The sequence below is a fragment of the Chelonoidis abingdonii genome, chromosome 1 (assembly GCF_003597395.2).
Source record: "Chelonoidis abingdonii isolate Lonesome George chromosome 1, CheloAbing_2.0, whole genome shotgun sequence".
In the NCBI taxonomy this organism is placed as follows: Eukaryota; Metazoa; Chordata; order Testudines; family Testudinidae; genus Chelonoidis; species Chelonoidis abingdonii.
Genome location: NC_133769.1, coordinates 262,816,777 through 262,840,300, shown reverse-complemented (window position 1 = coordinate 262,840,300; position 23,524 = coordinate 262,816,777). Strand labels below are relative to the sequence as shown.

Here is a 23,524-nt window from a genome sequence, read left to right as displayed (position 1 = left end):
TAGTGGCAGATGGGTCTGCCACTGGGTTGGCGGCGATCCTCCTGAAACATGCTGACTCACTCTCTGGCAGCAGAACCCGAATAAAATCCGGGTCACCTGGGTTGTTTTCTACTACAGTCAGTGTGTAGGGCTCCATGGTCAAAAGGTCCTGTGTCTCCTTAGGGTACTTGGCCACTGGCAGTCCCTACAGCTCCTAAGAGTACTCGTCTGACAGCGGTCCTGGAAGCTCCTTGCAATACTAGTCCATCTCCGATCACAGGGCACAGCTCCACTCAGGGCTAGTCCGGGTTCCTGCAAAGATCTGTGCTCCTTCCGGTGGTCCACTCCCAATTGAGCTTCAGGGCTCTCCTTTTATAATTCCTGTCCCACCCCAGGACTTTCAGTGCCGGGTCAGGATGGATTCAGCTCTGCCCACCAGGAGGACTGTAGTGGTCCCTCGCTCTCCAGTTTGGGGGGAGGCCAGTCTGCCTTATGTACAGGTAGCTTTTTGACCTCTGATTTAATTCAAGTGAGATTTTTAATTTGAAAAAAACCCAAACACCTCAACATAAGACCTGTGTCGATAACATGTCAACCATGTTTTGTCTTCCATTACTAGTTCTTGTAAGGTGTCAGAGCTATCTCCTTATTTCCTCCTGTCAAAAATATTTTATGGTTGCAAGATGTGCAGAACAAAAGTGATCTAGGGTTGCATCAAGCTTGTGCATTTATTAGTGGCTTATTAAGAAATAATTTATTGTTGTTGGGTAAACAGGAGTAACAAATTAGTAAAAAAAAATTTTTACACAAATAGTTTTATTACAAATTTGATTTTTTAAGAAATACACATTTAAGAAATTACATAAAAGGCCTTGGCATTCTCAAAAATATTTTTGTATTTGCATGGTTATAGTCTATAAAATAGTTTTAAACATAGATGTGCTCAAACATCAGAATATTTGTATAGAGATCCAATAGAACTATTTCTTTGAACATTTCAAAAAACTTTTTTTGGGGTATATTAACAAAATTAAGGCCTTTTGAATTTGAAAATCAAGTCATTCAGTGTGTGATTAGTTTTTTAAAACCCTGGAAATATTAAATACAGAATAAACATTGTAAGCTCAAAGCACGTTTTACTATAATAAACACAAATAGCCATTAACCTGGGTTCATTCTCTGCAATTTATATTTAAGTACTGAAATGAGTGAAAGAAAACAGATGTTTCACATTAAGTATTTTGGCATTTAACATCTAATTTATGACACTGTATTGAAAAAGAGGAAAAATGATGTAAGCTTCTTTTTGAAATTGTAGCAAACTCAAAGCTTGATTTGCCTAATTGTTGATGTCTATATAAATTACTAATATATATATATATTTTCCTAACCACAATTGGACCATTCCTTATTCCACAGGAAAATTTGTTCCGCTGCATGAAGAAGCTGCATAGTACCAAACATAGCAGAAACACTTAACTGCCCATTTGTGGAACTAGTTTGGCAAACCCTTCCTTTGGAGCATAGTCCCACTGAAACCAACAGGACTAGGATGCAAGTAAGCGCTACAAATAGAAAAGTAAGCTGGATGTCACCCTATGTTTTGAAAATACGGATACTTGCTCTTTAACCATAATCTGTAATCACAAAACTCTTCTTTATATTAGTATTACTTTGTACAGGAACAATAAGTACATACCTAAGAGTCTGGAATTTTGAGATAGCTAGACAATGGTAATAGCATACGTATCTGGGTAGGAGAAATGAATCTAAATATATAATACAAGAAAGGGGAGTCAAAAGTAAGGCACAGCAACATACCTCCTAGCACCTTTGAATTTTTCTGCATAAACTCTGGCTTTTTGATACTGTCAGTGCATTGCATTTACATAACCATTTCTTTTACCAAAAGTGCCATTTGGTATTTGAAGCTTATCTTTGTTGTCTCTTTTCTTCTTCAGCAAGTACAGGGCCAGTAAAGCAGTGTGTGTTAGTTATGCAAGTTCCTATAAGGCACTTTACTGTTTTCATATTGGACAACAATGAGGTACATATGATATAAGTCTAAGCTTCATTGCTGTTAAACAAATAGCACCATATTGTGACATTAGTTGAAATTCAAAAGTCATTATGTTCTTCTCATACAGACTTGACAACGGCTAACGTTTGAGCGCAAGTCCCCTGCTTTCAGAGTTGAAGGAGTAGGTTTCCTATAAAAAAAAAAAGGACAACCATCAATAACTGCTAATGCAAAAATATCAGTTTGCAAGTTTATTGTTAACTTGGGAGTGTTTTTAATACAAAAGTTTAGTCTGTTAATGAAAAATTGAGAAACCCTGGCAGAGCTGAATCAAGTGCCTAGGTCTCTGCAGACTATCCGGTCACTTCTTCCAGAAAATCAGTCATAGTAATTTGCTGTTCTTAACGGGGGGAATTACTATATACAAAGTGTTGTCAAAATAAACAAAACAAACTGAAAAAGATCTCTCTAAACTCTTTAGTTATAAGGAATTATTAAAAACAAAAGTGGATAAAATATTTTAGACAGAAGTGTGATTTTTTTTTATTGACTATGTGCCTTTAATAATCCAGACCTCAAGCCTGCAATTCACATTCACATGAGGTAAGGTTGCAGGATTGGTCCCCTACCCATGGGTGTATGATGTACAACTAGGACTGTTTCTGTGGTGTTCATAAAGAGAAAGGGATGCTAAGCGTTACAGTTCTCTCCTTGTGAGGACGTAAGGAATAAAGTAACTATGATGCTCATTCTTCTCTCTTTTTCTCTGAGTAGCCTTCCTTGTACTAAAGAGTGATATTTATTCTTGGGTAGTGGCTAGCACAAGGCTTTGCATCACTTAATTCCTCAATTTAGAGCCTAAATAGTACAGAAGTTGTGCATAGGCCCTTCTGCACAGGGTGAAGGTCATGGGTGAATGATAAATAATTGTTCAAGCTCATTCAGTTCTCCGCCTCTCTGAGTATGTCTACCCTGCAATTAGACACCCACAGCTGGCCCATGCCAGCTGACTCGGGCTCACAGGGCTCTGTTTAACTATAGTGTAGATGTTCGGGCTTGGGCTGCAGCCCAAACTCTGGGATCCTCTCTTCTCGCAGTATCCTAGAGCCTGGCCTCCAGTCCAGGCCTGAACATCTACACCACCATTAAATACCCTATTAGCCCAAGCCCTGCGAGTCCAAGTCAGCTGGCACCTGCAAGCCACAGGTTTTCATTTGCAATGCACACATACCCTTTCCGAGGAGATGTCAACAGCTGTGCTAGTTTGCAGTGGTTCTATTACGAGCTAAATGTCCACTAGAGATGAAATTATGCTCTGGGTTAATTTCTATCAAGATGTCAGTGTATCCCAATTACGAATGAAATCACACAAGTGAAACACAGGTGTGGTGGAGGTACAAACACTCTTAGGTCATCTTAAAAGGAATACTGTAAATAGGTTTCATTTGGTAAATACTACCAAAATGTATATTCCCTATTTCTGCCAAAAAACATTATTTTTACAAACATTTTAACTGTATATTTTAATCCAAATAGATTACCAAAAGCTATTCATCTTTTAAACTTAATCTAGAACAATCCTAGTGTTTCTTTAAAGCAAGTTCCATGCTGTTGCTTTTACAGATGTATAGTGAGCCGTGAATATGGATTGTAGAAAGAAAAATCAACTAGAACTTACTTGAACATCTCATTTCTCTCTACAGTGGCAAGCCAAAAACTGTAAGCATTTGCATAATAGTTACAAGTTCCACGACCATGGCATTCTATGAAGGGAGCACTGCGGAACTCCTCTAGACAGGAACCTGGAGATGCCAGAGCTTGCCCGGAACCCTCAGCACCAGCGCTGGTATGCTGGGAAAATGCAAGTAAATCAACCAGATTAGAAATATCTAACTCTTCAGGCCTAGTCTACACTGGAGGGGGACGGGGATCGATCTAAGTTACACAACTTCAGCTACGTGAATAACGTAGTTGAAGTCGACATACTTAGATCTACTACCGCGGTATCTTCAGAGTGGTAAGTCAATGGCTGACACTCTCCCATCAACTCCACCTGCGCCTCTTGCCCTGGTGGAGTACCGGAGTTGACGGGAGAGCGCTCGGTAGTTGATTTATCGTGTCTAGTCTGGATGCGATAAATCAACTCCCGCTGGATTCGATCCAGCAGGTAATGTAGACAAGCCCTTAGTGACAGTAGGTTGTAACTCTTTTAAACCAATACTTTGCCATAAGCATTTCCTCCCCTCTTTTCTGTAATGTGGTGGAGAAGCTGCCGGTGCTTCTTCCTCCTGCTTTGGGATAATGGGTGGCCAGTTGGGAGCAGTGGGAGTCTGGGAAAACTGGGAGGATAGTGGGAGGAATGGGTTCCAGGGGCAGGATATCTTGGGCCCTGGGAGGAGCATGGTGTTGAAAGCAATCAGGGAGAGTATGGAATCCACTGGTTTTAGGGCCCACAGAACTGAATTGCCTTGCGGTACCAGAGACTGTGTCAGATACAGTTTGGTACTGAAGCACACCAGAGACTGCACAAAAGATCAAAAATTCAATTAGACAAAGGCCCTATTCATAGAGAGATGAGGAAGAGCCGAGGCGGTGGCTCTATATTGCTCTGTGAAGGTGCTGCAACCCTGATCTGGAGGGACAATAGGAAGGTCTGTTAATTTCCATGTTCATTTAGTCCTAAAATTTTGTGCTGAAGCTGTAAACAAGGGAATGACAGTGTGTTTTGTGAGACGAATTACTTTGCTAGAAATTAGAAAGTGAATTGTTACTAAATTATTCTCTCACATTAACTAAATAGCCAACACGTTTCTAAAGTCACCAAAAGAGCAGAGACCTCATCCTCTAACCCTTGTTTCCCTGCAATGGCACACACAGACAGTACCTTTCTAAAGGCAGGAATATATCAAACACCAGCATAAATTATTTTTCTGATCCAGGTGATGTCCTGGTGCACTTACCATTACAAAGGAGTAACCAATCCAAAGCGACATCCAGCCTTCAGGGCATGATGGTATTTGAACTGTTTGGCTGTGAACTGCAATTACCATGGCAGGAGCCTCACACACAGAGCATCTATAAAGAACATGACAGCAAGGAACTCAATGTACTTGGAATAGTAACATTTATTTCCTCTTTTTGGGAGTTATTTGCACAGCAAGTTCAGAATTTACAGGACCAACACTAGGAAAGTCAGACCTTTGGAGTCACTAATCCTACTAGTCTTCACTGGATAAAGGAAAGGAAAGGCCTTATTATTAGAAACTGAATAGTTTAATACATTTACCCTTTTTTCTCTTTTAAATTTTAAATTTCAACAGCCAGCATATGTGCAATGTTATTAACAATGAAGGGAAAATGGCTAAAGAACTCGGAAGAGGTCTGGTGAGACCAGGAGCAAATAGGATCAACACATTACTTTAGCTGTAGACTTATATGACTTCTGGAGAGAACATCAGCACTTCTTGGAGGAAATGAAGGCTTCTTGGGAAGGCCAGTGAAACATTTAAAGATGAGGGTTCCATATGTATTCCCTTTAAAGGTGACTTTTATTTATGTCTGTGGTCCTTATCTCTGAATAAAGGACAACTTAGCCAACCAACTGGAACATTGGGCTTGAGAAACCAACATTCGGAGAGGTTTACAAACAAAGATTCTTTTAGTTCAGGTATGTACATTCTGCTTCTGACCTGCTGGCTCCCAAAATAAGCAGGAGGCTCAGTAACTCCTTGGTGGGTGTCTCTCTCTCTTTGCTAAGACTGCCAAACAAAGTACTAATAAATGCCAGTTATGATGCAAATGATAATCATATGGGCTCCTGCTAATTAGGAATTTGACTGAGACCATTAATTCCTTGCTTGCAGCACAGCCCTAAAAATAGCCACTTTTAATTAGCACTGGCCCTTTTGGTTCAAACCAGATACCTAAGATGAACAGCTTGGTATTGCATTATCAGAGCAACAGAGAAATTAAGTATAACAAGCAGGAATAAGCTGGGTTCTGTTAAATCCACAAAAGCAAAGAAATTCAGAGTGAAGGCATCTACATTTGACATAAAAGGATTCACACACTGCCTAGAACTCCAGCACAAAAACTACATGGTTATATTAAGAAGCACAGCAATGAAAGAGAAAAAAAACAGAATGTAAAAGGCTCCTGGTACTTGCTTTGCTTCAAGAGATTTCTGGTGCATCAATGAATGACTTTGGGACAAAGGAATTCTCTTGAACCAGGGCAGACAAGTGACACTTTTACATCGTTTCAATTTTTCAGCACAGGATGATGATGGTTTAACAGTCTCAAATAATAAAAGAAACGAACAAACTATGAAGATAGCCTTCTGCTTTGAGATTACAGTGGCATGCACAGATACAAAAGAACATATTAAAATAATTGCACTCTACACCACCTTTCCATGGCAACTCTTGGCGCAGTAGATTCTTTTAGAATCCAGGGTTCAAGGGAAAGCTGCAAGATCTACAAATATATATAAAGCACCACACATACTCTGTATGCATAGGATAGTGGACAGTTTAAGGGCAAATTTCAACAGTGGTCTCTTTGTTCAAGATTTTCAAGAGTGACTCAAGGGATTTTGAGTACCTGACACGAACAACTTAATGGGGCTTAGTTTTCAGGGGGAGAGCACTCACCATTTTCTGAAAATTAGATCCTTTTTAGGCATCGCCAGTAAAGCACAAAAAAGGCAGACACCCCAAATCTCTACTCTCTCTCCTTTTTTTTTTTTTAAATCTTGGTCAAAATCTGTACAATCAAATTTTGAGGCATTTTGGGTGTCAAAAAACTGGGAATTAAGTACAGAAGTAATATTTGCATAAGTTGGGTCCAACTATACAATTGACACATAAAACTCCAAGTCTGGACACACACAAAGTTCTGTTGCCATGCAGAAGGAGTGATATTTCATTTTTTAATGAATACTTTTTAAAAATTGGCCCTTAGCTTGTTCATGTTATATGAGAAACAAACAGCCATAATAAGTACTTTGATACGCTGGATACCAACGATGGGGGATATTATCTCAGAATTGTCTGGATAACTAATATACATAGACAAATGTGTCATGCTCCCGCCCTTGGAAAGCCCACCAGAGCAATTTCCACTCCCACTCATCTCCATGGTAGAGAGAGAGCACAGGAGTTGTTAGGGTGTCTACACAGCAGCTGGGAGGATGTTCCCCAATGCGGATGCTAGCGCTGTTCAAGCTAGCATACTAAAAACAGCTGTATGGATGCAGTAGCATACGTGGTTGGTTGAACTAGTTGCCTGAATTAAATCCCATCCAACCTCCTGTGTATGTAGTTGGGCAGCTAGCCCGAGCCGCTGCCCATGCCACGGTAGCCACACTGCTATTTTTAGCATGCTAGAGCTAGCATGTGTCCATCTATCCAAGATAGGAAGCATCCTCCCAGCTGCTGCATAGGTATAACCTCACACTCTAGGATCAGGACGGCCTATGAAGGCCCTGCCTGACTCCTGCGTGTCATGATTATCAATTTAGTAAGATGTTGGAGCTCCTTTGTCAGATCCTAATTAAATCAGAATGGTGCAGCCCACTAAGTTCATGTGATCTCTTCTGCCTTAAACCTTGTGCATGTTACGTAAGGGCACAGTTTATGCTAGTAAATTAAAAAAAAGAAATAAGACCAAATCCACAGCTAATATAAACTGGCGCAGCTCAAATGAGCTCAATGCAACTACATCAGTTTACACCAGCTGATGAGTCAGTCATACAAATAGTAAATGATTGCTTTACAGTACTACACCCAGCTCCTTTGCAATGCTGTTTTCTTTAAACTAACCCTAGTTGTATTCAAGCACCAAAGCAATGTCCAAAACAATGCAGCATACTGCCTGATAGTTAAAACAGATATTGATATATTTTCAAAAGATACTGAGCCACAAAGTACTTCTAATTACAGCTGAGTATAAAAACAGAAATTATTTTTTCCCTTGGAATTTTGAATAAAAATCAAAATTTCTGTTTAATTCAAAATTTCCTGTTGTATTTTTTTCAATGAATCAATTCAAAATAAATATTTTTGTTTCATATGAATTAAAATAACCATTTTTTTGGCTTGGGATTTCTGCACTTTTTCCAGTGGAAAAGGTGTAGGGACTCAAAATATTTTCATTTTAATTCAAATCAATATGGAAAAATTCCAATCATTTAATTGAAAATAAAATCAGGAGATTCTGAGTGATATGAAAAAAGCTTGATGAAAATTTTTTGACCAGCTCTATTTTTACTATGTCTTCTGCATATTCATAACCAATGTGGCAAGAGCAATACGCACCTACTGATGAATGGCCTGATATTGTCACCAGTGATAGGCGCCATACTCATTGGCATGGGTTCAGGAGTAGACAGCCAGTAGGAATAGTCATTCCTTGATGCAAAGTTGCATACATTATTGATGTTGCAGAACAAGAATGGCATAGTGCTAAATTTACGGAGACAGCTCCCTGCTGTGCCTGAAAGTGTAAGAAAAAGGTTAATGTGTAAAACTCCGTTCGAGCGAATATTTGGCAATGGCATATTTTAATCAGTGCAATTTTGATGACAGTGCACACTGTTTAAAGTGCTAACATAGCAACCGTGACTCTGAAGCTCACTTCCTGGCTCACTCCAGCAGGATGGTGAGTGCATAAGGGATGTTCTGATAAGAGTCTGAGAGGGGAGGGCAAGCTTGTTTTGCTCCTGTATAAATCCCAGTGGCAGACCCCAATCAGACTTTAAAATATTTTTTCCCCTCAGCTCCATGGTAGTCAAGTTTATATAATGGTTGCTTCTAGAATTGTATATTTGTTTATTAGATGCCAAAAGATACATTAAAGCAACAATAAGATCACAAACTTAAATATAAAAAGTCAGGGAATGCAAAACTTAAGGGCTTTTCAGTAACACCAGCACATTTACATTAACCAAAGATGATATTTTTGATTACTAGCTACTAATTACCCAAACTAGCAATCAAATATATTATAAATGTGCAATGCCTTGAATGCCTGAGGTTCTCTGGTCAAAGAAGTCATTGTGTCCTAGTAGTCGGCTGACCCGCACCCTGGGCTCGGCTGTAGTTTCACTGAGTCTCTTGTCCCTAGGTCCCCTAAGGACATGGCTTAAATTCTCATGGAGTATTTTCCTGGGGCCCCCAGACCCCTCCACCCCCAACTTGCTATAAAAACTCCAGGGAGACTGAAAATATTTACTGGAGCTCTGCTCCGAACAGCTCTGGCTGAATCTAAGCCCTGCCTATGGGAGCCCCACTTGTGGGCAATCTCACTATTCCCAGCAGGTGTTCAGCTCACTGCCAGGGTCTTTTCAGAGCCCAACTACAGTTCACTTGTCTCTACAGTCCCTGGAGGTGCTTTCCAGGTCTCGCCACAGGTCACTGATGGGAAGCAGCCCTTCTGGGCCCTTGTCAGTAATAAGCTTGTAATGTCAATCTTCCTCTGCCAAAAGCTGAAGGTGTGGGGAGTAGGGGGGAAGGAAAGGCTGGCCCCTGCCTCAGACTGAGCTCCCCTTGCTACTAGAGCTCATTAGCAGTCCCTAGCAGTATTCCTGCTTCCACGCAAATTTTCCTCCTTTTCTGTGGCTTGTTTCACCTTTTTAAGCTCTCCTTCTCCAGGTGGAGCATGTTCTGCAGGTGCACCTAAGTGTTTCTACCTGTGGGATGGGGGTATGTCCCATCACGCTCCTCAGTGCATGTTTGTGCAGTGGCCGAAAAGGGTAAAGCACTATAATAGCTATAAGTAAGTGTGATTATTATGCAGTCTGTGCTCTACATAATGTAGTATAAGCCTACAAATAAGATAAATATTTGTTTGGTTTGTAATGAAATGAAGCTGCATTACACACTCATCAGTAATGCATGCTAACATCTTATTTGATTTGATTTATTTTATGATTTCTTACCCAAATCCTGACCATGTGCCCTTTCATTGCCTTGTACGTAAAGTAAGGAGTAGCCATAGTACATCAGTTTAGTTCCAGATGGACATTCTGGTTCTTCAATGGTTTGGCTGTGTCTGGTTACAAGGAAGCCATGAGCGACAGATGGTGTGCCTGGTGGGCCCATAGACCCTGGTAAACCCTCCGGGCCTGGTGGACCTCTGGCTCCTCGCGGACCTACAAAACAGAAAGTCACATTTACCTCTTTTTTATTTCTAGAAGTGTTGATAGAGAGAATCCAATCTGAGCCATCAACTGAATATTTATTTTCAATGTATACAGCTACTGTATTATCGCACTCGGTTGAGCAGACTGCACACAGTGTTGATAATAACAATTTTAAATGATCAGGAAACCAATGATTACGCCTAATGTATTTGTATAGTATTTTGTATTTAACCTTGCACTAGAGTTAAACGTCTTATCTGGGGAGAAAAATTACTCTGCAGTGTTCAATACTACTTTACTTTACTTTAATTTCTTAAACTCTAACACATAAAGGAAAATAATGTAGCCAATGGAAGTAAACAAAACCAAAGTACTCTGAATGATTATTAAATGTCTCTAAAACTGCCTTCAGAGAAAGTGTGCCAACTTCCGATGGAGCTGAAATTAAAGCAAGGAAAGAGAACTAGAGAACTGCTGCTTGCCAGGAAATCACGGTTAAGAATTTGAACTGTCTGAAATTACAACATATATTAAATGAAAAAACAACAAAAAGTTTGAGTGCAACATTTAGGCCAGGTCTACACTGCGACTTTAAATCGGTTTAATGGCCGATATACCGATTTAACGCTGTATCCGTTCACACGACGTCGTCATTAATATCGAGTTAACACAGAGAAATGGGGGAGGGAAGAGGGAAATAAAGCGACAAGAATTTCAGCGTCGGCAACAGGACTTCTTCCCATGCACCACAACGCGTTGCTGCGGGGGTGATGTAGGTGATCACTAGCCAGCATCGTATATGATAGGAGCCAGGCGCGTTGGTGGATTGAAAGAGGGGGTTTGGGCTTGCAGGTTCTCTTAACGAGGAGCATGAGGCATCATATAAATCACTGTTATCTAACGAGGCGCGAAGATCAAAATTTAAAAAGCCTCACTTACCATGCTGCCGCGTGGACGTACGGTCCGTACCTGCGTCGTTTGTGTGCCACACCAGTCACACAGATCAGCGTATTAAACATAAAAAAGTGAAGCTAACCTTGTATAGAGATCACGTGTGCTCAGCTGTAAGGTGAGAAAGTCTTCTATTGAAAGAGTACTGATCAATTCGCTCACAGTAATGATAGTATCTTTCCACATACTATACCCTGGTTTCGCCTTCCCATGCAGCTACACATTTCTCTGAATGTCCCTATGCCATCACGAGGGGTGCTGTGATACGGCGGTTAGAAGAAGGAAGACGCGAGATGGAAATGTTCACAGAAATTATTGAATTAAACACAATGAGGAGGGATAAACAGAAGGATTGCGACAGGATGTGGTAGCAAAGTACAGGAAAGATGCCAGTGACGATCTGAAGGGCTAGGTCAGGGAAGACCAGCGTTGGAGAGTAGCAACGCTGGATCGTTCGTTCATTTCAAAACGAAATCCGGCCAACGCCAGGGTCTCAGGAAATGCAGCAAGTAGCAGATGCCGCTTGCAGCCCTGTATAAGCCTCCCTGCAAAGCCCACATCCGCATCACCGCAGCACGCGTGTAACGAAACAGCGACGGGGGAGGCGTGCGTGGATACCCCCTCCTGGCTTATATTATCACCTCACCCACTTACCACACCAGTGAGAGGCGAGCTATTCATATCCCCGCAAGGGGAGGAATTTTGACACAGGAACCCAAGAGGACTAGGAGAGAGAGAGTGGCACCAGCCAATCTACCAAAGAAAAACCCTGCTAATTAACAATCACGCACAATGCGCCCATCGGTTCTTTGGGAAAATGGTCTTAAACCAACTCGGTCGGTTGGAAAAAGCATCTATTTTCTTCAAAATAGGAGATCAACCACACAAGATAGCGTGACGAGGTTCCTGTTTCTCTCATACATGCCACCCAAATAATCAGGCGTGACCATTTATCTTTGGTATATAAGTTTTCCTTTTTATTATTTAACATTGAATTCCACCCAACCATTTCATTAACAAAACCAATAACCGCAAAAGAGAGCGCGAGACAAAGAGGAAATATTTTGGGTATTAAAAGATCTTAACCCACGGGAAAATAAGCCTCTTATTTGGTATATTTTAGGTTGGCAAAACATTTTTATTTAAAATATGCAGTTTTTGAAACATAATTAACTGAGTATAAAGCCAAATACAATTATCTCGGTTTAATGAGATAATAAAGAGTTTTAACATATCATAGATGGATAGTTTTATTTTAATACACAGACTTACAGAGAACGGGACAACAAAAGATTAATTGGCCACATGATAAAAAAACGAAAAAGGGAGGGTGGCTATCGTGAAGAAATAGTAGACATATAGGAAACAGGACCGAATACGAATAGAGAGTCCATACAACCCCTGTGAATGAAAAGCGCCCAGATGACCCAATATTCTAAAAATAGTTGGTGGCTTAATAAAAAAAGAAAAAGCAAAACAAGCACTACACTAACAGTACTTTTTGCAGTGTACCCTGGGGCCGTGCTGAAACCGTTGCGAAGCTTCTCTGAATGCGCAACGCGCTCCAGGTTGCTCTTTCTGTCATCGCCTGGCTGCTAGGCTGCTCGTACTCAGCGGCCAGGTGATCTTGCCTCAGCCTCGCACCCAGCATAAATGGCTCCCCCTTAGTCTCAACAAACAGATTGTGGAGCGGCACACAACAGAAGCCACAATAGCAAGCGGGAACATATGATTTGGCTGAGGCTGATCCGAGCGTAATAAAGGAGGGAGTCGCGCAGCCGGACTTCAGAAGACGGCCAAATGCACATTCTAAACCAACCATCCGGCACTTGCACAGCCTGTATTGAACAGCTCCAATGACTCAACTGCCATCGCTGCCAGTCGTTATGGCTCAATAGGCCATGGCATGCAGGGGTAGGCTGGTCCCCCCCCATGAATAGACTGATAGGCATCCGTGAACATCCCCAACCGGATTATTATTTCGGTTCATGGAGTAATATTCCCTTAGCTGTAAGACCGTTTAAACAGACTAATGCTGCCCTGAAGCCAACGCGCAAGACGTATCCATGAACCACAATACCTGGCCATCTGCCCGCGTGGATGTGGTGAAAAACGTCCTCTTCTTGTGGTCCACAGTGTCTTGCAAGCAACCATTGAAAAGTACCCCTTGGCGGTTCACTTACTGGGTGCCCTGGTGTTCTGGGGCCAAAGATAGGGATATGGCATACGACTCGGGTTCCATCTATGGCCCCATCACAGTTCGGTAAAACCATTACAGCAAAGCCATCCACTTAATCACCTGACAAGACGCTTCTGCCAAGTCACAACCTATTACGTAAGCAGCAGAGCTTAAAGCCGTATTTGCTTATTACGGCTTAGTAGTACTGCCATCCACGGCAGCCCCAGGGCCCACTGTAGACAAGTGTGCCCACTCCCCAAATTGACTTTCCGAGCTGATCCGGTGCTGTCTGCTGCTGCAGCTATCCAAGGCGCTATTGCCACTCCTCGCTTCTTCCAGCTGTCAGGCTAAGCTGGCCTCCTGCCATGTTTGTGTTACGGCGTTTCACAGGGCAGGGGAACGCATAGTCTTAGCAAAAAAGATATCTAAGAACCTAGTCAGCTCTTCACGCATGCGAGGAAGTTTCGCAGCCCCCACTGCTCATCGTTCCCACTCTTGAACCTTTTTGTCAGTAAATATGTCGGTCTCCCCATGTTCTAGCCTTACTCGATTATCCTAAAGGTCAGTAGCACCTGTCTCTCGCGTGACCCACAAATTCTGGCGGTCATGTAGGGGTAGGTAAGGGATGCCGAGTCCCAGAACACACTGGCCAAAGAGCACAGGAGAGGGGATCCATAAAAATAGCAACCTAGACGTACAACGAACGCCATCGCGAACATGGGAGAACCTGACAAAGAAACGGGCGAATTTTATGGAAGAGATATCGCCTCCATCTCCGGCGAGTCCCGGCTTGTCCTCCACCCATAAACCCTTTTATGTATTATGCGTCCATGCTTTATCATGAAAACAATATGCTGGCCTACACATCCTCTCCACCTGCCTATTGCAGTCATTGTTCAGTATAGTCTAGTCACGGAACTGTACGGGAGGTGTTTGACAACGGTCAGGAATCTCAGATTCTCAGAGTTGCTGTGACTAAATGGCGTTATGCTCAATGCCGACACAATACCGAAAAAGGCGAGCCAAATCGGGTTTGTCTGCTGCCCATTCACAAAGGGAGCGGTGACAGGCTTCCGCAGCAACCAACCGACGGCATGTGTTTCTGACCGCCAATCAAATGGGCACTGTGCACGTCGAAATTAAAGCAACGAAACGAGAACAGAGATACTGCTGCTTGCCAGGGGCTGAAAAATCACGGTTAAGAATTATGAACTGTCTGAAATTTCACATAACATATACTTAAATGACAAAACAAGCCAAAAAGTTTGAGACGTGGGGCAAGCGATTTAGGCCAGGTAACACTTGCGACTTTAAAATCGGGTTTAATGCCGATATACGATGTAACCCGCTGTATTGCTTCACCAGGACAACACTAACGTCCGTCATTAAAATAGAGTTAACCGCTCTCCTTAAATTCGATTTCGGAACTCGCCTCCCAAACGAGAAGAGTAGCGTAATTCGAGTAGTGATAACTCGGATTCAGGGTTCGTGTGGACGGAAATTCGACGTTATTGGCCTCCGGCAGCATCCAGAGTGCTGCAGTGAACGCTCTGGACAGCAATCTGAACTCCGGATGGCAGCGGGCAGGTAAACAGGAAAAAAGGCCCCGGAACTTTTGAATTACATTCGCTGCTGTCCAGCGTGGAGCTCCTGATAGGCACGGCTGGCGATGCAGTCTCAAATCTCAAAAAAGAGCTCGCAGCACGGAACGTACGGGAGGATTACTCAGGTCTGATCGGTGTATAGGAGAACAAATCTTTGTATCTCAGCTCCGTAGCAGGAACATGAATGCCAAAGGTTTGAATAAAAAAACTGAGATAACAGCGCCTGCGATGACAAGCGTAACGGAAGCCAGAGACTCAATGGAGCTCATGAAGGGAGGGAAGAGGGTACTGAGGACTCCAGCTATCCCACAGTCAACGCAGTCTCTGAAAATTAATTTGCATTATTGGCAGAGCTCCCAATGTCTGTAGGGTCAAACAGCGAAGTGTCTGGCGTGGTTCAGGGAAACAGCTCCTCCGATTTTCTTTCCCCCCCCCACAAGTGAAAAAAAGGGAAGAAAATATTCCTTGACTACTTTCTATGTCAACCGGCTAGTTGTACTGAATGCTGCTGGTAGACGGGAACGCTGCAGCACTGAAGAGCAGTATCGTCTGCTCTCCCATCTTCTCCTCTCTGGTGGTAGACGGTTCTGCAGGACTGCCTACCAATCCAGGAGAACTGCCCAATTTCTGCATACATCAAGGGCAACATTGCTACCGCAGCAGTAGATAGACATGAACGGGCTAATAACAAGCTTAATATTGAGACTTTGGGCTGAAAATTTTGCATCAATTTGGGATTGGACTCCACGCTGGCATGAGTCAATTCCTCCTTATGCGGTGTTACAAATAGCAGTCCCATTTCTGGTGGCTGGTACATGTCATAGCCCCGGGAGGCTTGGCTTCACAATGTCCTTTCCGCGCCCGACAATCATTTTCTCTCACTAACAAGCTTCTCTGTTTTTATTCTGGCACTTCCACCTTAATACTTCACTGACAACAAAGACAGGGGGAGGGGGCATCTGTGACGAACGGTAGCACCAGCAAGGTTGAGGAAGGGAGGAAAGCAACGGGGTGCGCCTTCGTGGCATGGGCAAGCGTTATGCAATACTGACAACGGAGCCCTGTGCTCTCTGATAGCACTGGATTACTGTTAGCGGGACTTGCACTATTATTATCTAGGCAGGTGACAGTGCAACGCACTGGTACCAGTCAATCGTCCGGCATCCGAACTCGGGATGGCGAGTGCCGGAAACAAGGGGAAATCGCCCGAGAGCTTTAACAGTGACCATTCCTGCTTTCACCTGTCCAGCCTGATCACCACGGGTGGCGAATGGCAGGTTCAAATGCAAAAGTAGCTTCCTGTCATTTGAGGATCCTTACATGGGAGAATAGCAGAGTCATCCATGCTGTAGTGGTGAGACAAATCTGTTTTGATCGAAAGCTCCGTTTAAGAACAGTCGTAAATGCCAAATGCGTTGTTGAAAAAATACAACTACAGATACAACAGCGGCTGCGTACACAGTCAATCGGTAAGCCAGACACTCAAACGGATGGTGCATAGAGGGAGGGAGGGGTAGATGAGGACTACAGCTACCCAGTCTCGCACAAGCGGTCTCTGAAAACTATTTGCACTTTTTCGGGGCTGCGGGCACGATCTCCAATGTCTCGCAGGTAATCAAACGCAGTGTCTTTGCGTCGGTCCATGGCAAGCTGCTCATTTTTTTCACCCTCTCCAGCACGGTAAAAAGCAAGTGAAATAAATAAATTCCTTAAAGTACTGTAAATGTCCACCCTCCTGTGTACTGGAATGGCTGTAGGAGCAGAAGACGCGATGCTTGGTGCGGATGAAATTAAAGACAGTATCCGCTCCTCTGCCCCTCCGCAAGGTAGGCACGCACGCCCAGATGAGTGCTCCTGGCTGAGTGTGGCCGGGCTTGCCGGGGTGAAAAATGGGAAATGCTCCACTTTTTCTGAAACAGTGGAGTGGTACAGAACGGCCTGGTAACTCTCAATCTTATCACCTGGAGGGCTGAAGCTTTCCATTAGCAGACCATTCCTCCTCTGTGTAAAAAAAGAATTCTGAACTGCATGGGACTTGTCAGAGAGCCCATGGTGGCTCCCTCCCCCCATTTGATCTCAGTAATACTCTGTGATATGTCATGTATTCAATCTTCTTACGGGCATTCTTCGATCAACATCATGCAACAATGGGTGGGGGAAGCATGCTGTGGTAGCCCAGGTAGGTGGGAAAGCAACGGTTGCGTTACATGCAGCGGCTCCCTCTGTCGAATACTGACGTAGATAAGGGGCCAAAGGGGAAGGAGAGCAGCTGCGCTGTGGCTTACACTCGGATTTTAATACACTGTATCCGATTCTTGTCTGACTGACTCTATTTTTATTACCGTAAAGGCAGGATTGACTCAGTCCCAAGTGAGTTAATCCCCATTTTCTTCTCAAAAAATTAGCACAGAGGTTATTAATCCGTTCTGTCCCATTTATGGGAGGCGTCAACAAAAAGAGATGAGGCAGGTAACCTTTCTCTGTCGTAAGTAGTACTGTACATCTACCACCAGGAAGGGGAGAGGAGCGGATTTTCAGTAGCCTATAAATCCAGCACACTCACATTTCAATTAACTGTTTGAGTATTGGTTATGAAATACTGCACTGGTGCAAATGCTGTAATGCTCTTCAGTAGCTCGCAGATCCCGCCTCTATCAGGTAGTCAATTCCAGTACAAAGAGGGTGACATTGTAAGTACTTCAAGGATTGCTTTATTTAAACTGTCATTTCTCGTGCTGGGGTAGGGGAAAAGAAACGGAAATAGCTGTTCCGGAACCAAAAAGACACCCGTGTTGTAAGCTACAGACACTGGGGCGCCTAAAGCAGAATGCAAATATTTTCGAAGACTGCTGAGGGACTGTGAGGGATAAGCGCGCAGTCCATCAGACACCCCCTTGTCCGTCTCCCATCCAGGAGATCCAATCCCCGTCGGGCCCCTGAAATGAGCTAATGTTATGGTCACGGGGGTGCTGGGTAATATGTCGTCAGTCCATGATCTGTGCTCCGGGAAAATCATCATCTGGACGACAGCTCCTTTTTCGGCACATATTTTTCTCCTGGAGTGCCCTTGGAGAAACAATAGCACGGCAGGGCACAGAGACCAGTTCGGCTTTTGTTTTTTCCCGCACCATTTGTGTACTGATCCGTGTGAGACAGAGGCGACACTCTGATGAGCTACACACGCCAGCATTCAATGCTTTTTGGCAATGATAGCAGAGATGGTTACCAGTCGTCACTCTGGATAACTTGTCTACGACAGAAGAAACTGCAATGAGCATGACGGTGGGTTATTGCTCCTTCTCACCAAAGTTGAACTGTCCACTGCTATCATGAGTGCCCCTTGGCTAAAATCAGACCGGGGCGGCAAACGCAAAAAAAGCAACTTGGGATTGACTTCTAACTGGCCACTGAGTCAATTCCTCCTCTATAGGCTGTCATACATAGAGTCAGTTCCTGATCTACGAGAAGAGTCAAAGACAGCAAGAGAGAATCCCTTGGGTACCGTTAAGTATGACTAACAGCCGTCTGTTTTTAGGGCTAATAAAGGTGCAGCAGAGATGCTCTCGCGGCTTTATACCAGTCCAGACTAACACGGCTAACTATGGCTCCTCTAAGGAAGAGGTCATAGTGTAATAGTAAGAGCGCAAGCTACTCTGTGGCTGTATTAACAGGGGGTTTTCCCCCTGCAAGAAAACCGAGCAACCATTGCTTCACCTCTCTCCCAACCCGCGCTCCGGCAGCTACCGTGGCAGGGTCACCCCCCATTTCTGTATCGCAGTTGTGAGGAATACAAGAATAAGAAAGCATAGACTATATTTGTGAGATAAATCCGGGGAGGGGGGGGAGGGGCACTTGGAGAGGCAGTCATTTGGCTATGAACAGTCCATGGGAGCGACACTACTCTCACATATCGGCCTTCAGCGGTGTAGGCCTTTTTTCAGAACCTCAGAAGGGAGGCGATGTGACGTGCTGCCCGCAAGTGAGCACTCCAATTTGGGTTTCAGACAATGTGTCCAACAGGTGGAGCTCAGCGATGCATCGGACACTAGAAACTGTGATGGCAAGGATGGCCACGGGTAGAGCAGGAAAAACGTGAGTATACCCTGACGCGACTTTTGAATTTCATTTCCTGGATTGTCCACGTGCGAGGGTTTCAGCCACACAACAGGTGACCACATACGAGCTCATTTGCACTCTCACAATGCAGTCTGCTCTATATTATACGACATCGTTTGTTTATGCATGGCCCGCCAGCTTGGACCAACAGGAGTTCTGGATTGAATCGCCATATCTCGGCGAGGTGGAGGACCAGTGCTCACAGCACTGGCGTTCCAAAAGACGAAAATCAAAGTTATTTGAAAGATATTTCAAGTCTAATTGTGTGATAAAGGGCACAATGGGCACAGACATCTCCAATTCGCAGCGTGCCTCGAGTGAAAGAGTGACACGTCGAATCTTAGATCAGAGGTTATACCCCCTCAGGGACGAAAGCACAGAGAAGCACACTTACGGCAGAAGGGACTAACACACACTCTCCTGACGAGGAGGTGGCCGAACGAAATACATGCGCTTCGTATGGCTGCAGCACTACATTCACTCGATCGAGAGATGTGCGCGTCCATTCACCGAGGGGGTTCAGAGAAGCGAAGAAGGCAGAGGGGGTTCTAGTGCTGCCTGGCCACCACCCTTTGTCTTGATCGGCATAAGGATGTCACAGCTGTGAAGGTGGCGCATTGAAATATCAAATGAAGGCCTTGTATTCTCGGTTACGGGAACGCTTTGCCTGAGAGCTGGAGAAGACGAGAATACCACATTGGATGAGAGAGTTGTAGAGATAGAGTTGCGGTTGATTATTAGGGGGGCACACATGCAATACCTTCCGGAAGACCAACAAGCCAGGATCTTTTTGAACCACAAGAATTACAGTCCCTGCCGCTCCCTAACGCGAGAACCAAGAATCAGTGAAGCATGGAAGGGCGAGACCTCGCCCGGTAAGATGTCAAGTGCTTCAATACTGTACCAAACACCGGCGATTCAAAAACAAGACGTTTTTCTTGACATCGCATTTGAGATACCCCCAAGGGCTTTTTGGCTGCATCGCAGCCATTACTGTTACAATAGGAAAAATTTCGTTAAGGCGATGTCGTAGGCGGATAGGAAGCCGATAGATCTACCCGCACCTTAATTGCTCTCCAATAGGAATCGATCATCGGAGGAGACTCCACAAACCCTTAGTGCCTATACATGAGAACATTTCTGGCCAAGACAGCTTCTCGCGTTCCGGCCTAGTAGGCAACTTTTCAAACGGCCCATGGTGCCTTGGGGCAAGACTTTGGTACTGGCAAGAAGATTGAAGGCATATGCACGGAAAGGCATTGCAATAAAAAAAGATCTGCCTCACTCGCGCTGCTGATTTCCGTCAGGAGAGAAGATATTCCATTGTTACCGTTGTAGAACATCAGGAATGTAAATAGGGTGGGCAGAGCATGGCGATTTTGCTACTGGGCCAGCAGCGGGGGGAATGGGAGCGAGACGATAGCGACGAGTTTTCAGTCGTCTGGCAAGCAGGATTCTGTCACCTGCTCACTTGAGCAACGCGGTGCTGCGGGGGTGATGTAGGGGATCACTAGCAGCGATCGTATATGATAGGAGCCAGGCGCTGTTGGTGGAGTTGAAAGAGGGGGGTTTGGGCTTGCCATGGGGTCCTCTTAACGAGGACAAGGCATCATATAAATCAACTGTTAATTAACGAGGCGCGAAGATCAAATTTTAAAAGCCTCACTTACATGCTGCCGCGTGGACCGTACGGTGCCGTACTGCGTCTGTTTGTGGCCACACCAAGTCACACAGACAGCGATATTAACATACAAAGTGACTCTTGTATAGAGATCACGTGTCGCTCATGTAAGGTGACCGAATAGTCTTCGTATGTGAAAGAGTACTAATCATATTCGCTCACGTAATATAGCTATCTTTCCACATACTTATACCCTGGTTTCGCCTTCAGCCATGAGCAGCTGACACATTTCTCTGAATGTCCCTATGGCATCACGAGGGCGTGCTGTGAACGGCGAGTTGAAGAAGAAGACGACAGATGAAAATGTCACAGAAATTATTGAATTAACAGGCAATGAGGAGGCGTTATAAACAGAAGGATTGGAAGGATGTGGTAGCAAAGTACAAAGAAAGATGCCATGACGATTGAGAGGGCTAGGCAGGGAAGACCAGCGTTGGAGAGATGCAACGCTGGATCTGTTCGTTCATTTCAAACGATCCGCAACGGCACAGTCTCAGGAAATGCAGCAACAGTAGGCAGAGTGGCCGCTGCAGCCCTGCTATATAGCCTCCTGCAAGCCCACTACCCATATCCGCAGCACGCGTGTAAGAAACAGCGACGGGGGAGGGCGTGCTTACCCTCCTGGGCTTAAGTATCACTATCCTACCACACCGCTGAGAGGGGCTATTCAACCGAGGAAATTGCGGAACCAAGAGGCTAGGAAGATGCATCGCCATACCAAATGAAACCTGCTAATACATCACGCCTTATGCCCCATCGTTCTGGGAATTCAACCACTCGCGTTGACAAAGCATCATTCTTAAAGGACCCAGGAAGAAGCGACAGTTCCTGTTCTCTAGTCTGCATATCAGGCGCCTTTATCTTCTGGTATAAAGTTCACTTTTGTAATCTATTAACATCTGAATACGGGCAGGGACATGTGGTTTCATTAAACAATACCGCAAGGGCAGCAAAGGGAAATCATTTGGGTATTAGTTTAACATCAGGCAAAATAAGCCTCTTTACATAGTTGGTATATTAGGAGTTGCACATTTTGATTTAAAATATCAGTCTTGATAACAAATCTAGACTAGTATAAGCCAATACTATCCGTTATGAGCATACATAGATTTTAACAATCAAGGATGGATAGTGGCTTATAAACAGCTTACAAACTGGGACAAAAAGTTGCCACATGTAAACGAAGGAGGGTGCTATCGAAGAAGTAGATATGGAAACAGGCCGATACGATAGAGATCCAACTGTAACCCGCCGTGGTGAATCGTTTCAAGGCTCTCTGATGCGCCAATTTCAATGGGTGCTAATAAAGAAACACAAGCACTCACTAACGTATTGCTGTCCTGGCCGTGCTGACCTGCGAACTCCTGAGCGCACTCGGTGCTTTGTCATCCTGCTCTGGCTGCTCGTACTCAGCGGCGCAGGTGATCTGCCTCACCTCCCACCCAGCATAAATGTCTCCCCCTTAGTCCTCAACAAAGATTGTGGAGCGACACACAGAGCACAATAGCAAGCGGCGAACATTGGTTTGGCTGAGGCTGATCCGAGCGTAATAATGGATGACGCGCAGCCGAGCCTTTCAGAAACGGCCAAATGCACATTCTATAACCAACATCCGGCACTTGCACAGCCTGTATTGAACACGCTCCCATGAACCACTGCCAGGCTGCCAGTGTTATGGCTCATAGCCATTGGCATCAGGGGTAGGCTGGTCACCCCCATGAATAGACTAAGGTGCGATTTGAACATTCCCAACGGGATTATGTATTCTGGTTCGTGGAGTAATTCCTTGCTGTAAGACCGTTTAAAACAGACTAATGCTGCCCTGAAGCACGGCAGCGTATATGAACCACATCCTGGCCATCTCCCGCGTGGATGTGGTAAAACGTCCTCTTCTGTGGTCCCCAGTAGTCTTGGCAGAGCAACCATTGAAAAGTACCTTGGCGGTTCACGTTACTGGGTGGGGCCTGGTGGTTCTGGGGCCAAAGATGGGATATGGCATAGACGGTTCCATCTATGGCCCCATCTCACATGTTCGGTAAAATCCATTACAGACAACAGCCATCCACTTAATCACTGACAGACGCTTCTGCCAGAGTCACAACCTATTACGTAGCAGCAAGCTATAAACGTATTTGCTTATAGGCTTACTTAGCATCACTGGCACCCCAGCACATGTAGACGTGTGCCCACCTCCCAAATTGATTTCCGAGCTGATCCGTAGCTGTCTGGCTTGCAAGCTATCCAGAGGCGCTATTGCCACTCTCGCTTCTCCACTGTCAGGCAAGCTGCCTCGTCCATGTTTGTGTTACGAGCGTTTCATGGGCAGCAGAGGGGAAGCAATAGTCATGTCAGCAACAAAGATATCTAAGAAACCAGTCAGCTCTTCACGCATGCGAGAGTTCGGCAGCCCACTGCTATCGTTCCCACACCGTCAAAACAATTGCGGTCCCACCAGTCTGTGCCTTTTTCCGCGTGCCCAAATCGGCGTTCAATTGGGTAGAAGATGCCCCGTTAATAGTCAGAGCTCCAAAAACGCTGGGGCCAGCGTTATGGAGAATTCTGCCTCCATCTCGTCATCTGCTGTCCTCGCTTCGCCGGCTCAGCAATACATTGCCTCCTCCTCTCGCCTGCCTTTGCAGTTCAATCCGTGTTCAGTATACTGTCAGCACAGAGTACGGAGGCTGTTGACAGGTCAGGATCTCAGGCCATGATTGCTGTGCTATGGCGTTTGGCTCATATGCACTCCGAAGAAAGGCGCCAAAGGGTTGTCTGCTGCCTTCACAAAGGAGGGTGAGGCTGTACCGCACACCACCCGGGGCAATGTTTCTGCCCGCATCAGGCACTGTGCTCA

The 23,524-nt window shown here is 44.6% G+C and overlaps 1 protein-coding gene across 1 annotated transcript in view; it reads right to left on the bottom strand.

Moving 5' to 3' along the window:
* Window positions 1-778: 778 nt before the first annotated feature.
* Window positions 779-23,524, bottom strand: part of COL4A1 (collagen type IV alpha 1 chain) — a 255,736-nt gene continuing 232,990 nt past the window's right edge. The window contains exons 48-52 of the mRNA XM_075061481.1: window positions 9,939-10,151; window positions 8,317-8,494; window positions 4,960-5,074; window positions 3,678-3,850; window positions 779-2,189 (exon numbers count right to left, since the gene is read on the bottom strand). Coding sequence (XP_074917582.1) covers window positions 2,108-2,189; window positions 3,678-3,850; window positions 4,960-5,074; window positions 8,317-8,494; window positions 9,939-10,151 — 761 coding nt within the window. The 3' untranslated portion in view covers window positions 779-2,107. The remainder of the gene's footprint in view (window positions 2,190-3,677; window positions 3,851-4,959; window positions 5,075-8,316; window positions 8,495-9,938; window positions 10,152-23,524) is intronic.